We start from the raw sequence: 15,838 nt of genomic DNA on the forward strand, positions 1-15,838 counted from the left end.
GTCACGTTTAGTCACATGTAATCTCTCTTGGGCTCTGATCTGTCACAGACCTTCAGGCTTTCATGGCCTTGACACTTTGATGAATACCCATCAGGCGTTTTGTCAAATGCCCCTCGGCCTGGGTTTGTCTGATGGTTTCTCAAGATTAGATGGAGGTTGTGCGTTTGGGGCAAGAAGACCACACACGTGACGTGGTACCTTCAGTGCATCTTCCTGAAAGTACCACCTGGGGCTACATGGCATCAGTCTTTCTTATTGCCCATGACATTAACCTTGATCAGCAGAGCCCGTGCCCTGTAACCCCTTGGTTTAAATGCTTTCGTGTAGAGAGGGAAGGGAAAATACAAAATATACACAAAATATACGGCAGGACTCGTCGGCAAGCCTCGGCCATCCCTTGGGTGTGCGAACACCCCTCTGAGTCTTAAGACAGACTTTAAAACGCCCACTGGTGGTGGCGGGAGTGGCAAAGGACAGGCAAGTTCTGGGACTTTGCAAATAATTGAAGCTAGAAAGATGGGAAGAGCTGACCAGAGAAGGGGAAATAAATCCAGCAGAGATGAAAGCTAAGGTCCGCAGCTGCTGGGACCATCAAACCTTTAAAAAGCCACGTGAGGTTTTAGGGCAAGGAGTGAATTATGGCTCTTAGGACCCAGGACAAGTCGGCTTTGATCTTAAAGTGGGAGGCATCTTAAGCCGTGGCCTTTTGCGTGCGTTATTCCTACATCCTCCTGGGGTTCATTAGATGAACCCACTTGGAATTTACGGGTCTGCGGAAGGACCCTCAGTCCTAATGGTAAACACTTGAAAGAGGCAGCTTGCTAAGCAGAGGAGCGGAGTGTGCAGGGAGAGGGAGCCCGGCGCTGCCGCAAAGGGGACATGAGCGGGACGCACCGTTTTATGAGGCTCTTTGCCCCGTCAAGTCAGACAGATGCAGGATTTGTGAGCTTACGAGGCGTTCGAGGACTGCCGTGGGAGGTCATTTCAGTGAGCCCTTGACCTCTCTATTTGAAAAAGTATCAATTTGGAGATGGCTGTCTTTACTGCCAGGAAACTTTAGACCCAAGGCCGGACCGTGGCTTTTTGGCTGGCCATCCTGTCACAAACCAGATGTTGGCCTCTGTTTGCCCCAGGGCGAGCCTCTGGCCTCCAGCAGACGTTCCCCTGGTCGCTGGAGCGCTGGCTGCCCGGGAGTTATTAAAGTGTGTTCCTGGGGGCTCCTCCTCGGCAGCCTGGCCACAGTGTGTGTGGCTGGCACCAAGAAACCTGATCAAAACAGCCCAGCAGGCAGCCATCTGCTGACAGGGAATCAGAAACCTGTGCCGTGGATGCAGCAGGCAGGGGTGCCTTGGAAGGAAAGTGGGGGGAGAACGTTTTCGCTGGATGAAATTAATCACCCACTGAAACTATTGGTGAACCTTCTGGGGTAGGGGAGAGATGGACATTCCAGCAGATTGGAGGGGGGAGAATATTGGCCTCCACGTCACACAGGGCTGGGTTCGAATCTCTGGGTCTCTGGGTTATAAATTGCAAACAGCTGACCCTCTCTGGGCTTGGCTATCCTGTACCCCAGCGTTCCCCAGCTCCCATCTTTGCTCCTGTCACCATCTAATACATCATTCGACTTATTTATTCACTTTCAGCCCCTCCCCGCAGGGAGCCCAGCTCCTTGGTGGCAGTGGTTGCCATCGTCTTGTCCAATGCCGTGTCCTTGGTGCTTAGGACAGACTGGCATGGAGTAGGAGCTTTGTGAACATTGGGGAAATGATTGGAAAGAGATCACAAAGAGCCTCCTTTGTTCTGTTCTCCTTGTCGGAGGGGAGATAAACTAGGATAATTAAGGTAAGGGACTTAGCATAGGTCCTGGCACCTAGTATGTGCTCAATAAGTAGAACCAGTTTTGACAGTCGATTCATTCACTTTTTAAATTCATTCAATAAATAACACTCGAATGTTTGTAATGTGCCAGGCAGGGCCCTAGGGGCTGGAAATTGTGCCCAAAACAAGACAGACCTTCTTTTTTTTCTTTTTTCCAAAATTATTTCCAGAGAGCCTGTCCTGTGCTACCTACTCTTCTAGAAACCAAGCTTAAAACAGTGAATAAAAAACAAAGTCCTTGCACTATGGAGCTTCCATCCAAGTGGGAATGAGATAAAACAATAAATGTGAATCTCGAGATATAAGATGCGAGTTCCCTTTGTGGCTCAGCAGGTTAAGGGCCCAGCAGGTTAAGGTCCCAGCATTATCTCTGTGAGGATGCAGGTTCGATCCCTGGCCTTGCACAATGGGTTAAGGATCTGGTGTTGCTGCAAGCCACAGCGTAGGTCGTAAATGTGGCTCAGATCTGGTATTGCCATGGCTGTGGTGTAGGCCAGCAACTGCAGCTCCAATTGGAGCTTGAAAAGAGCAGCTCTGAGGATAATGAATTGAACCAGGTTCAGGGCAGACACAGGAAAATCAGTGAGGAAACTATGTATTCCCTGACCTGGAACTTCCATATGCTGTAGGTGCGGCTATAAAGAAAAATTTAAAAATGAAGACATAAGATGATTTCAGAAGTTGTAAGTGCTACCAAAAAAAAAAAAAATCAAAACTAGGGTGATGTGTAAGATGTGGCTGGAGTGGCAGGGATGGTGAGGAAGGTCGCATCAGAGCTGGGACCTGACTGAGGAGGCAGCCGGCGATGGGCGGGCTCAGGGCCTCCAGCTGTGGTCCCCAGTTTGGCATCACCTGGGAGAGGGTTAGAACCCTCAGGTCTCACCTGGAACCTGCAGAATCTACTTTTTAACAGGCTTTCTGGATGATTCCTGCCTGCAGTAACATTGGCGGAATGCTGGTCTATGAGAAGCTACTCCAGGCAGGGAGGAGGAGCAAAAGCTGCTGTCCTCAAATGATATTTTAGATGACCAGGCAGCGGGACAGAGGCAGAGCGGGGTGTATGGGTTTGCTAGGGTTGTGGTAAGCAAGGACCCCAAACTCAGTGGTTTAAAAACCACAGAAATTAGAGTTCCCATTGTGGCTCAGCAAGTTAAGAACCTGACTTAGTGTCCGTGAGGTTGCAGGTTCAATCCCTGGCCTCACTCAGTGGACTGAGGATCCAGCATTGCCGCAAGCTGCAGCATAGGTCATAGATGCAGCTTGGAGCTGGTGTTGCCGTGGCTGTGGTGTAGGCTGGCACCTGCAGCTCTGATTCGACCCCTCGCCTGGGAACTTCCATTTGCCACAGGTGCAGCCATAAAAAGAAAAAAATAAATAAAAAACAAAACAACAGAAATTTATTCTCTCTCAACTCTAGAAGCCAGAAATCTAACATCCAGGTGTTTGCAGGTTCCTTTGGGAGCCTCTGAGGAAAACCTGGTCCTTGCCTCTCTCCTAAGTGATTGCCAGCAAATCCTTGACCTTCGTTGGCTTGGAGACATTACTCGAGTCTCTGCCGGTATCATCACATGGCCTTTTCCCCTCTGTGTGTCTGAGTCCAAATTTCTTCTCCTGAGGACAGCAGTCACTCACTCGATCAGGGCCCCCTCGCATCCAGTATGACCTCAGCTTGATGACATCTGCAAAGACCCTGTTTTCAAACACGGCCACATTCAGAGGTCCTGGAACTTGGGCTTGAATAGATCTTGGGGGGGACACAGTTTGACCCACCATAGGGCAGAAAGGTGGAGCTCCGTGAGGTCAGAGAAGAGGCTGGTCACAGCAGGCCTATGGACACAGTGAAGGGGAAGCCTTGTAGAAATACAAGTGGAAGCCAGAGAGGCTGGGCTGATCTTGAAAAGAGTGGCTCTGAGGATAATGAATTGAACCAGGGTCAGAGCGGACACAGGAAAATCAGGGAGGAAGCTATGCATTCCCTGGGCAAAGCGATGATAGCGGCATGGAGGTGGCAGTGGAGGTGATGGTAGAGATGGAGAAAAATGGATAGACTTGCGGGGTATTAAGAGGCCCTGTTCACATAAGCTGGTGACGGAATTGAGATCGACTCGATGGGGAGGTACATCTAAGACGATTCAGTCATCTGTTCTTTCAGCAGACATTTTTTTACATATCTGGTCAGTGAAAAATGGGTATGTGACCTCTTTGGGGAAGAAGACAGTCATGGACATGCCAAGTGCCCTCATGGTGACCAAGTGGCTGCAGTAGCTCCAGCCTCATTACCCTACTACCTCCTGAGATTCCCTCTCATTTAGATCTGCTTATTAGTTCAGATGCACACCCCGAAAGCAAATCTTTGTGGTCAAGGGAATGCGATGCACTAATGGGTCCAAGCTGCGTCACATACGCCATTCCTATCGAATTTCCATCAGGGCAAGGTAAGGCCTGTCTGACCTCAGTGCCTTCCCTAGGCATTATATCAGTGAAAATTTCTCTCCCAATACATACAACATGTTTCAGAATCTCTGATCTTTAGGGGTTGTCATTCCCAAGAATCCCTCCAGAGAAGATACTTGGCAACAAGAATAGTGCATTTGGGAGTTTCTGTTGTGGCTCAGGGGTCATGAACCCAACTAGTATCCATGAGGATGTAGGTTCAATCCCTGGCCTCGCTCAGTGGGTTAAGGACCCAACGTTGCTATGGCCGTGGTGTAGGCTGGTGGCTGCAGCTCCAATTGGACCCCTAGCCTGGGAACTTCCACATGCCACGCGTGCAGTCCTAAAAAGACAAAAAAAAAAAAAAAAATAGCGCACTTGACCTTGGGATCCATTGTGAGCCCGACAGTCCGTCCTTTCCCATGTTGTATCAGACTGTACCCCACCCCTGCTGGAAAGCCTCCATCTGGGACTTCCCATTGCAATCAGAAATGAGTGCCAGTGCCTTGTTGGGACTGCCCCCTGCCCAGCCTGGCCTGATTCTGCCCCTGAAGACCTCTCTGGCCTCATCGCGTGTGCGGCCCCCACTCCTCTGCATTTCACTCACAAGGGCTTCCTTTTTGTTCCTCCCACCTCTGGCCTTTGCAAGTTGCTGTTGCCCCCTTCCCCCCACCCCGGAATGTTCTTTCCCCAGCCCTTCACGTGGCTGGCTCTTTCCCATCCATTTAGCTTCTGCTCAGCGGCCACCTCTTCTGAGAGACTCTCCAGCTTTCTCAATCTTCTTGGTGACTGACATTAACAAATACCAACGTTTCATCCAGCGTGTGCTCAGCATAGCCTCGTGATGCTGCATCTTGCGTTTTGGCCCCTAGCGCTGCCTGTGGGGCATCTTCCCACACCAGCACATGTGGATCTGCCTGCGAGCGCTTTTCTCCTCCGAGACATCACTGTTTGTCTTGCCCCCCCCGCACCCCCACCCCCGCCTCGGCAGCCCTGGCATCGCTCTGACTCTGTGTGGCAGAGACGCGGTGACAGGGCAGCCTATCTGAAATGGCATGCTCAGGAATGCAGATTGTTTTATTACCAGTTAAATATGCTTTATGCTACCTGTGAATGAGGCCATTGTGACATTTAGCAACTGATTTGATTAAACACAGATGTGGGCTGGACTCCACGTGGAGCAAAGATGCAGGAGGACAGGCTGGGGAGGGCATGTCTGGATCTTTTAAGATGGTAAAGTGCTGACATGACTCAGTGTCAGCAAGAAGGACAGGGCTGCCTCCCTTCCTGGCATATGGACCACGTGTTGGTCTCAGAGCTGAGAGCTCAACCTGGGTGCCCCCACCACCACCATCCTTTGTTTTCCTTTGAGATGTGCTGTTTGGCCCTCTCTAAATTATTCTGGTGGGTTTTTTTTTTTTTTTCCAATCTTTCCTGGATTTTTTTTTTTATGAACTTTTTTTAATGGTGAATCAGTGAAATGCTAGCATTGCTGCCAACCCCAGCGGTGATTATGAACACAGAGAATAATGATCCCGGCTACCCAAGAACGGATGGGCAGTCACCAGTCATCAGAGAAATGTGAATAAAGACAACAAATGAGATACCTCATTGGTCTTAGTAGGAGAGCAAAGATTAGCAAGTGTGATTGTGCCAACAGCTGGTAGAGACGCAGGGACATTGGGCTACAGGACCCGGCAGTGCTGTTGGGAATGTGCACCTGGCAGCCCCTGCCAAGAGGCTCACCCAGCCCTTAGGAAAACTCGGTCTGTTTGACCGAGGGGCCCAGCAGTCCCATTTCTGGGGTACAGCCCAAGGAAACTCACACATGGAAGCAGAGGTACAAGGATGTTCACAGCAGCCTTGTTTGTGGTGGGCAGAGAGGAGGTACCCCAGCTCCTCTCCGGGATGGAGGAGGGAGCAGCAGAGATAGGGAGAAAATTCACAAGGGAGGGCTGGGCAGCTGCCCGGGCAACAGGTGAGACGTACCCACAGAAATGTAGATGGGTCTTAAGAACCAAACACTGGGTGAAAAAAAACTGCAACCGTAAGAAATGTAACAGAGAATTTACAGAAATTATACACCTGCCCACAAAACACTAGTGCACTTTTTGCAAGAACACAGAAACAAAAGGATATGCAAAGACATACTAGCATTGTTGCCTAGGGAGTAACAGAAAATGAAAGGAAGTGGATTTTTTTTTTTTTTTTTTTTTTTGCTTTTAGGGCCACACTCGCAGCATGTGGAGGTTCCCAGGCTATGGGTCGAATCAGAGCTGTAGCCGCCAGCCTACACCACAGCCACAGCAACGCTGGATCCTTAACCCACTGAGCGAGGCCAGGGGTCGAACTTGCAACCTCATGGTTCCTAGTTGGATTCGTTAACCCCTGAGCCATGACAGGAACTCCGGAAGTGGATTTTTTTGCAAGAGAGGTCTTGAGTGCACTCATGAGGAAAGTGGGCCGTGAACTTGAATTAACTCATCAGTACCTAACGTCTTGCAGGATGACAAAAGGGGCGACTCTCCACACAGGTTCCCTGCCATTGGTGGAGACATGGTTCCAGGGACATAAAGAAGTCCTCCAGGGGGAGGGGATGGAATTCCTTGGTCCCTTGTATAACTTTCAATCTTCGAGCTCAAGGGGGTAAAAATAGAACTGACTCTATTTTCAGCATTTCGCCACAATTTCTACTTTGAACCACCATTCCCCTGGGCTGGTGGGAAAGTTTCATCATAGTGTTTCGGAGCTTTCACCAAACTCTCCAGAGTTCTGGCATCTTACCCAGTGCAGGCGCATTGTGGGGCCTGGGATCTATCCCATCTTTTATCCCTGGAGCCAGTCTGCTGCCCTGTCATCTACTGTCTTGGTCCAGGTGGCCCTTTCCGGTCTGGGGCTCTTCATCACTGTGTCTTTGCTGCATTGTGGGCGCAGGAATCTTTTATGGTTCTGTCTTCCTAGACTAGAGGTCACAAACAGGAAAGTCATAAGCCACATCCACCCGCAATCATGTTCTTGTTTGTTTCGTCCAACCAATTTGTATTTGTTGCCTACATTTGACAATTGGGAGATTTCATACACAAATCCAGATTTCTGACCACTTTGGAAAAATCAGAAGCCCTGTCTACATTAGGTTCACATTTCTAGGTGGCAGGGTTCAGCTGGAGCTGAGTAGTATTGTTTTAGTTAGAAATGTTTTGGGCTGCAAGTAACAAAAAAGCCCAGCTAACATTAGCTTAAACTGTAATGGTACTCATCGTGTATTTAGCAAGAAGTCTGGATCCCAAGTTTGATTGGGCAGCTCAATTTTATCTCTAAGGACCAGATTCTTTTCCTCCTTTTGCCCCTCCGGCCTCAGCATGTGGGCCTTTTGCTTTTATGCTTGTGACCTCATGGCCCAAGATGGCTGCAGTAATACCAAACATGATATCCTCACATAATCCAGGGGAGGATCCAGCAGGAGGACAAAAGAAAGAAAAACCAGTCCTCTACAGAGCATTCAAGACACATCATCCTACATGTCAAATCCTCCCAGACTCTGGAAGCTATATGTTGGATCATCAGAGCTCACTCATTTCTGCTACTTTTTCTTCTTCTGCCCACACTGTGCATCCCAGCCCAGGGCCCACCACCCTAGGAGGAGAAGCCCTGATGTGTATTAGAATGTGGCCCTGACATGCTTGCCTTCCTCCTCCAATCCAGGTGTTCACTTTCTGCCTCTCACTGGCGATTATGTGGTGGGGGGGCACCTGGTGAAGGAAGTGTTGCAGGAAGGGGGACCCCTTCCAGGGCCCGAGAATAGGCTCTTGTCTAACGCTCAGAAATGAATTGCCCAAGGTGACACACGTGCGGACAAAGCAAAAGACTTTATGGGGGAGGGGCCCCAGGGCAGAGGTTCGGTCCATGGTCCTATGACAGAAAAAAAGAGTGGAACTAAAGCCTCCAGCTCAGAGCACTGTGGGAGCGCTTACTCAACAGGGAAGCTCACACACCCCTCCTCATGGCCTTCCCCATCTAACATATCCTGGTAGATGTGACTGCCGACTGTGGAACATCTGCTCTGGCGCGTCGCAGCCACTTCCAGGCGCCCTCCTGACCGCGCACCTGGCGTGGGGTGGGCGGGGCTTCCCTGTATCACAGGCAGACGTCATCTCTTCTATACAGTTAATCTGGGCAAAGAGACGGCCCAGGATCACGTGCAAGAACAGTGCCCTAAAGGTGTTCGAGTCCCCGTGAACAGGGACCCCGGTCCTCTTCCTGACAGCTCTAATAAAGCAGGAAGGATCTTTCTAAACTGACAGCGTTTGAAAGATCCCAAATCTCAGCCAGATTGTAAGCGATCCCTGCGCTGTTTATTTTATTTTATTTATTTATTTATTTATTTTGTCTTTTTGCCTTTTCTAGGGCCACTCCCTTGGCCTATGGAGGTTCCCAGGCTAGGGGTCTAATTGGAGCTGTAGCCACCAGCCTACGTCACAGCCACAGCAATGCCAGATCCAAGCTGCACCTGTGGATCCTTAACCCACTGAGCAAGGCCAGGGATCAAACCCGCAACCTCATGGTTCCTAGTCGGATTCGTTAACCGCTGCGCCACAACGGGAACTCCTCCCTGTGCTGTTTAATGATCTCAGAAGGTGGCGCGTGGTGCCCGGAGGGGGCGGGCTCAGCTTGTCCTACCTTCATTCAGAAGAGCCTTCTAGGGAGACTCAGCAGCCTGGCTAGATGGAGCCGTGATACTACCAACAACAGGAAAGGAAGCGTGGAAAGGGAGCCCGAGGTTCGTCCCAGAGGGTAGGACAGGAGTTGCTCCCTGAACTCCAGGGTGGGTGGAGGGAGTCCTGGAGACTCAGCTCTCCCCTCTTCTCTCCGGGCTCAAGTGTGGAGTGTCCAGGGTGTGTCTGAGGAAGGCGACCTCATCTTTTCCGGTCCCTCTGTCCCCTTCCTTCCTTTGCTGCTGCCTGGGAGATGGGCTGTGGGGAGAGTATGGAGAAGTAACAGCAGTTTTGTTCTGTTCCAAAGTGGAATAAAATTCACATAACTTAGAATTAAGCCATTAACCATCTTAAAGGGCCCAGTTCCGTGGTGGTTGGCGTGTTCACAAGGTCAGGCAATCACCGCCTGTCTCGAATGCCAAGACCCTTCCCTCACCCTCAAGGGAAACCCACACCCTTTAAGCTGGCACTCCCCATCCCCCTTCTGCCAGCAGCTGGCAGCCTCTCATCTATTGTCGGTATTGGTGGATTTGCCTGTTCTGGACATTTCATATAAATGGGATCACAGAATATGTGGCCTTTGGTGTCAAGCATAGGAGAGCACTGGAGTTCCCTCTTTCCAGCCATAAACCTGCAGTGTTTGGGGATTCACACTCCTGCCTCTTATTCTGACATCTCTGTGTGCATCAAATCCTAATTAAAAAAAAAAAAATTCTGGGAGTTCCCATCATGGCTCAGAGGTTAGCGAATCTGACTAGTATCCATGAGGACGTGGGTTTGATCCCTGGCCTCGCTCAGTGGATTATGCATCTCAGTGGTTAATTGCCGTGAGTTGTGGTGTAGGTTGCAGACGTGGATCCTGCATTGCTGTGGCTGTGGCTGTGGCATAGGCCAGCAGCTGGATCTGTAATGTGAACATTTCATAGGGGGAAGGGAGATTGGGGGAAAGTATCTACAAAGGATGGGGGAGGGGTGGCAATCATGAAAAAAAGATTGAGAAACAATGGAATTTTTGTAAAAGATGCAAATTACAAGCCCTGATTTTTTTTATTATCTGATTCAGCAGACAGTTCTACACTCTGGCTCTCAATATCTATATTTATCTCATCACAGACTGGTATTAAACAGTCTGTGGGGAGGTTCTGGTCCGCAGTCCACATTTCAGTAGGTCTGTGCCAACACATCCCTGTGTTTTGATCTGTCTGGAATGATCTCTACTCCCTGTGTGTCTATGCCCTCAACTGTGTTCCATCTGTCCTCTCTGAATGTAAGCATCAGCCCTTGCTTCTCTCCTGTCTAGAAAAGTATCTAAGGCAGTACTATTTGATGCATCACTGGGCAATGATTGTTGAATGACTGAGTGAATGGCTATCCACTTAAAAATTACTTTATTGAGCCAGGCAACGAGCATGGACTTTTACTTAAAACCCAAGAAAACCAATCAACTAAAAAGATAGCAGTTTTCTGCTCTGACCTGCAAAATGGCAATGTCTTCAATAAGAACGAAGGGCATTTCTTTCTCACTAAATGTTCAAACGGATGTGGCGGTTCTGGTCTGCAAATGTAGCAGGGATCCAACCTCCTGTGTCTGGTTGCTCAGCCCTGTGGTCCAGCATGGCCCCATTCCAGGAGAAGGACCAACCTGCCTCTGCCCTTTGACGGCAGGACCAGGAAGTTGCCTGCGTTAACTTCCCTTCTCTAGAAACTCATCACATGGCCGCACCAGCCACAAGGCAAGCCGGGAAATGTAGTGCTTATTCAATCAGCCATGTGCCCAGCTTAAAAGCACAGATTCTATGAATGTGAGAGAGAAGGAATGAATGGATAGTGGAGGGGCCCCTAGCAGGACTCCCCACCATCATCACCTTAAGAGAGGATGTCTTCCTCATCTCCTCCTTGCCTTCCCCAGCCCTCGCTGGACCTTCCACCAGCCAGTTGGAGGCAAGAGGTCAGTGTGGAAACCTTCCAGGTCCAGGAGGGTCCATTTGCAAAGCACAGATGTGGCACAAGATTTCCGGAACCATGTACCCTCTTCCTCCTGCATCCTGTCTGGCATGGGAGGGCTCTCTCACTGCAGAGGCTCTGGAACTGCCCTCGGCACACCACAGTTTGTTCAGCTGTCCATTCTTCTTATGCCGCTGGGTCATAAAATGAAGACAAACGTTTAGGAGAATGAATATCAAGCGACGAGACTGTGGCCTGTTTATTTCCAAACCTGCCCTAAGTTGTCATTCAGAAGGTTGACACAACAGAAAAGAACAATTTTAAGTGAAAACAGCATCCAGGAGTGACTTCCTAAAGCAAGCATGTTCCTATGATAGAACAGGTAGGGTTGCCATGGTAACCAGGAACCCAAAAACGACCTTGAATGGAATAGGCTGGCATAGACCTTCTGCCAGATGTTTCTGGACAGGCCCCTGAGGAAAGAATGGGATTCCAGCGTGCCACACTCGTGTGAGCAAGTTCTCTGGTTGCTGGGCCTTAGGTGGGCCTCCATGTAATGAAGATAGAGGATGCCAGGGGTGGCGGTGTTCCTGGTTCCTGCTCTCTTTACCCGGCTAACTCCTACTCACCCTTCAGAGACTGGTTTAGGTGTCATTTCCTCCAGGAAGCCCTCCCTGGCTCCACCCCTCCCCAGGTGAGATTGCGGAACCTTTCCCTGTGCCCCCCAGGCTCCCAGTGAAACGTATCCCCCGCCCTCCTGGAGAAGAATATAGTTCATTTTGCAGATTCGACTTTGGAACCATTTCGGTGTTTTATATAATTATAAAACACATTTGAAAAAGTAATCCTAAAATTCAATAACAAGCTATTATGAACCTAATTATATATTGAGCAGTGGTGTCACCTTTCAGAGAGGAGACTTTACCCATATTTTTACTCTTTTTCTTTCTTCTTTCTGTTGTTTCGAGATTCCTTTTTTTCTTTTCTTTACTTTTTTTGGTGTGGGTTTTTTTTTCTTTCTTTAAAAAATTTTTTTTGGATTTCCTGTCTTTTTCAAGAACTTTCTGTACCCATTATTTTAGGGTAGATCTATTGTGACAATTTCTCTTTGTTTTCCCTCATTTGAGAATGTGTTGATTTTCCTTTCATTTCTGAAGGATATTTTCTCTGAATGTAGAATTCCGGGTTGATACTCTGCAAAAATGTTGTGCCACTTTCTTTTGGACAATAGAAATTGACAAGCTTATTCCAAAATTGATACGTAAATGCCAAGTTTATATATATACGGATAACTGAATCACTTTGCTGTACATCTGAAATTAACACAACACTGGAAATTAACTACACTTGGATAAAAATTTTGAAAATAATTAAAATGGTAAATTTCATGTTATGTACATTTACTTTTTTTAAAAAAATTTTTTTTAAATATAATTATCAAAAGAAAAAAGACATGGAGTTCCCGTCATGGCTCAGCAGTTAACAAACCCGACTAGCATCCATGAGGATGCAGGTTTGATCCCTGACATCACTCCGTGGGTTAAGGATCTGGTGTTACCGTGACCTGTAGTGTAGGTCACAGATGCGGCTCAGATTGCGTGTGGCTATGGCTGTGGTGTGGGCCAGAGGCTACAGCTCTGATTAGACCCCTAGCCTGGAAACCTCCATATGCCACGGGTGCAGCCCTAAAAGACAAAAAAAAAAAAAAATATATATATATATATATATATATATAAAATTAAGTACCACCAGAAACTGTTTTGTATGCACTATCTCTTTTATTTCTCATCAGAATCCTTTGAAGAAGGTGTTATTTATATTTTATTCATTAATATTATTAATGTATTACTATTAGTATTTATTAATATATTATTCTGAACTGACGTTCAGAGAGATCGCCAGGGCCTCAGGTCCCATTTCAACCTGTCAGAACTCAAAGACCCCACCTTTCTGTTGCATCTTTCTTTTCCGTGTCCCTCCCTCTCTGACTATAAGAAACTTCATCTGTTCCTCCTTCCTGCAGGCACGGCTGGGATCTATCAAGGAGCAAACGGACTGACCAATGCAGCCGGCTTTGGAAGTGTACACCAGGTAGACGGAGCTCCCCATCAGTTGTTTTCTCAGTTCTTCCTCTAACTATGCTCCTTAAATCCGGGCACCTAGGGAGCCCACTGGCACCCATGAGTCCCACTAGAAGTTGGATCTCTTACTCCCTGTGTTTGGAGACCACAGATGCCAGACTGGACAAAGAGACTTTGGAAAGATATAGTGTAGAGGAATTGGAATTGCTGGAAGATTTCCAAGGTGACATGGGCTGTATTATATGTTCCATCTTGACCTGAGTCTAAGACACCCGCTGACTGTTGAATCTGAGATGTATGAATGCTTCTTATGGGTAAAAGTACATCTTCTTCACCTCTGCAGCCCAGTGTCCAGCACAGAGCGGGGGCTTTATAAATGCTTGTTAAATTGAACTAAGCACCATAAAGATGAAAGTTGGCTATAGTTTTGAGTCTCTTGTTTACTTAGTAGAGAACCTGCTGGAATTCCCATCATGGCTCAGTGGTAACAAACCTGACTAGGATCCATGAGGATGCAGGTTCGACCCCTGACTTTGCTCAGTGGGTTAAGGATCCAGCGTAGCCGTGAGCCGTGGTGTAGATCACAGACACAGCTCGGATGCCATGTTGCTGTGGCACAGCTGTAGCTCTGATTCAACCCCTAGCCTGGGAACTTCCATATGCCGAGGGTGCTGCCCTAAAAGACCAAAAAAAAAAAAAAAGAATTAACCTGCTAAAGGTGGACAGGAACTCTTGTACTATTTGTGCACCTTTCCTATAAGAACCTTCCATGAGTTCTTTGCAAGGTTGAGCAGAATATTTGAAACAAAGAATATTGTGGAAGAGTTGGAATATCCGGTTGGTTTACACAGTGCTTCATAAAGAGGATTGGCATTCTTTGATTTCACCTCCAAGATTCCCTCATAGAAGATTCTGGATCCCTAATGCTGTGTAGGTGCATTTGCACAGGACACCCCCACACACACACACGAGCCTAAAATGTCACCTAGTCTTCTGGATATATGTATGTGGTCTTTATTATTCATTTGTCCATTCATCTTCCCAGTATTTATTGAGTGCCCATATGTGCCCAGCATTCTTCCAGGCACCGGGTCACAACAGTGACCAAGATGGACACTGACAAGGCCACACCCTGTCTCTCTGGGTGCACCTGCTGCCCTCCAGCTGCCAGTCTCTGCAATCCTGGGCCCAAGGGTGTTTTCTGGAACCAGTGTATCCGGCAAGCAGGAAGTGCCAGGGAATTAAAACCCCCTGGGCACAACGCTCAAGCAAAGACTGGCTGGAGTGGTATATAAATACCCCAGCTCCCTTGCCTGTTGGAAGAGATCTTTCTGAGACATGTGTCCTACTCCATCCCAGCCCCTCCCTGGTAGAATCCAGCTCCCGTTCCCTCCAGAGAAGCCCGGCTGCCTTCCCTTCTTCTCTTCGCTGTCTCCCTTCCCCACTCCCCATCTGGTCTCTCCTTCATGCCCCAAACCCACTGCTTGCACTTGAATCCTTATCTTGGAGGGCTGCTTCTAGGGAAAGCCCCGCCCTCATAGAGCTTTTATTCTAATGGTAGGGGGACCCAGGGCGGGTGCCGGGGGGAGGGGGAACAACAGGAGACCCAGCCCCGGTGGCCCCCGTCCATGGCAGCCGCCCACCTTCCTCGCTCACAGCCCTGTGTGTGTTTCCCTTTCCAGGACTATCCTTCCTACCCTGGCTTCCCCCAGAGCCAGTACTCCCAGTATTACAGCTCGTCCTACAACCCCCCTTATGTCCCGGCCAGCAGCATCTGCTCCTCTCCCCTCTCCACGTCCACCTACGTCCTGCAGGAGGCCTCTCACAGCGTCCCCAACCAGAGTTCTGAGTCACTCGGCGGTAAGTATAGTCACTGTCGTGTGGTCATTCGCGGCTGTGGTCTCAGCTCTTATATGAAAGGTGGGCTGGACCTGAGTGCCAGTCATAATGAGCTGGTCACCCAAGAGCTGACTTCAGCCCTCAGGTATATTTCATGGGCTTTTCTTTGTGTGTGTGTGTGTCTGTTATTTAACTGCATTCATGTTTAAAAGTCGTAAATTTTTACCTAAAAATTCTTTTTTTAAATGCGGTGAATTTTATTCTATTTCTAATTGTGCAACCATCATCACAACCTAATTTTTACTTAAAATTCTAACGTCTGCCTTCTCTTGAGAGAAGACTTGGTCACCATAGTGCACATTTATTAAGTGGCGATGCTTGGCTGGCGCTGAGTACCGTGCGCCCCGTTTAGGGCGAGCACACGATTTCACATTTAGCCAGCTGCCCTCAAGTTGACTACCTGCCTGGCCCATATAGGCTTTAGAGTTTGTGTGCCGTGGTCCTCAAGAAAAGGAAACTAGTACTTACGCCCGTTCATGATGCGCCAAGCACACACCTGTGCTGTTTTCTCTACTTGCTTGGTTATGTTCTGATGCAACAAATATTTGTTAGGCACCTGCTGTTTTCCATGTCCTCCTTGGCTTGGAAATAAAATAATGTGCAGCATAGGTGTGATCTTTGCAGATGGAACTCAGGTGATCATGCAAATACGTACTCACGAGCTGTGATAAGGAAAGCTGTAATCCTCACAAAAGCAGGTTTTCCGTCCCCCCTTTTTTCCCATAGAAGAACAAGAATGGTCAGTGATAAGTAATTGGTGGAGCTAGGATTTGAACCCATGTTTGTTAAACGCCATAATGCGTGCTTCCGCCACTCACTAGCCACACACACCTGAGACTGTCATCTAAAATCCATTTGATGGAGTTCCCATTGTGGCATAGCAGAAACAAA

The 15,838-nt window shown here is 48.4% G+C and overlaps 1 protein-coding gene across 7 annotated transcripts in view; it reads left to right on the forward strand.

Annotated features, from left to right (window-relative positions):
* The window catches only part of EYA2 (EYA transcriptional coactivator and phosphatase 2), a 313,108-nt gene that overhangs the window by 194,080 nt on the left and 103,190 nt on the right, over positions 1 to 15,838 (forward strand). For all 7 annotated transcript variants that reach the window (XM_021077393.1, XM_021077399.1, XM_021077395.1 and 4 more), the window contains 2 exons: positions 12,991 to 13,058; positions 14,731 to 14,908. In XM_021077393.1, the coding sequence (XP_020933052.1) occupies positions 12,991 to 13,058; positions 14,731 to 14,908 (246 nt within the window). The remainder of the gene's footprint in view (positions 1 to 12,990; positions 13,059 to 14,730; positions 14,909 to 15,838) is intronic.

Source organism: Sus scrofa, chromosome 17, assembly GCF_000003025.6.
Source record: "Sus scrofa isolate TJ Tabasco breed Duroc chromosome 17, Sscrofa11.1, whole genome shotgun sequence".
NCBI lineage: Eukaryota > Metazoa > Chordata > Mammalia > Artiodactyla > Suidae > Sus > Sus scrofa.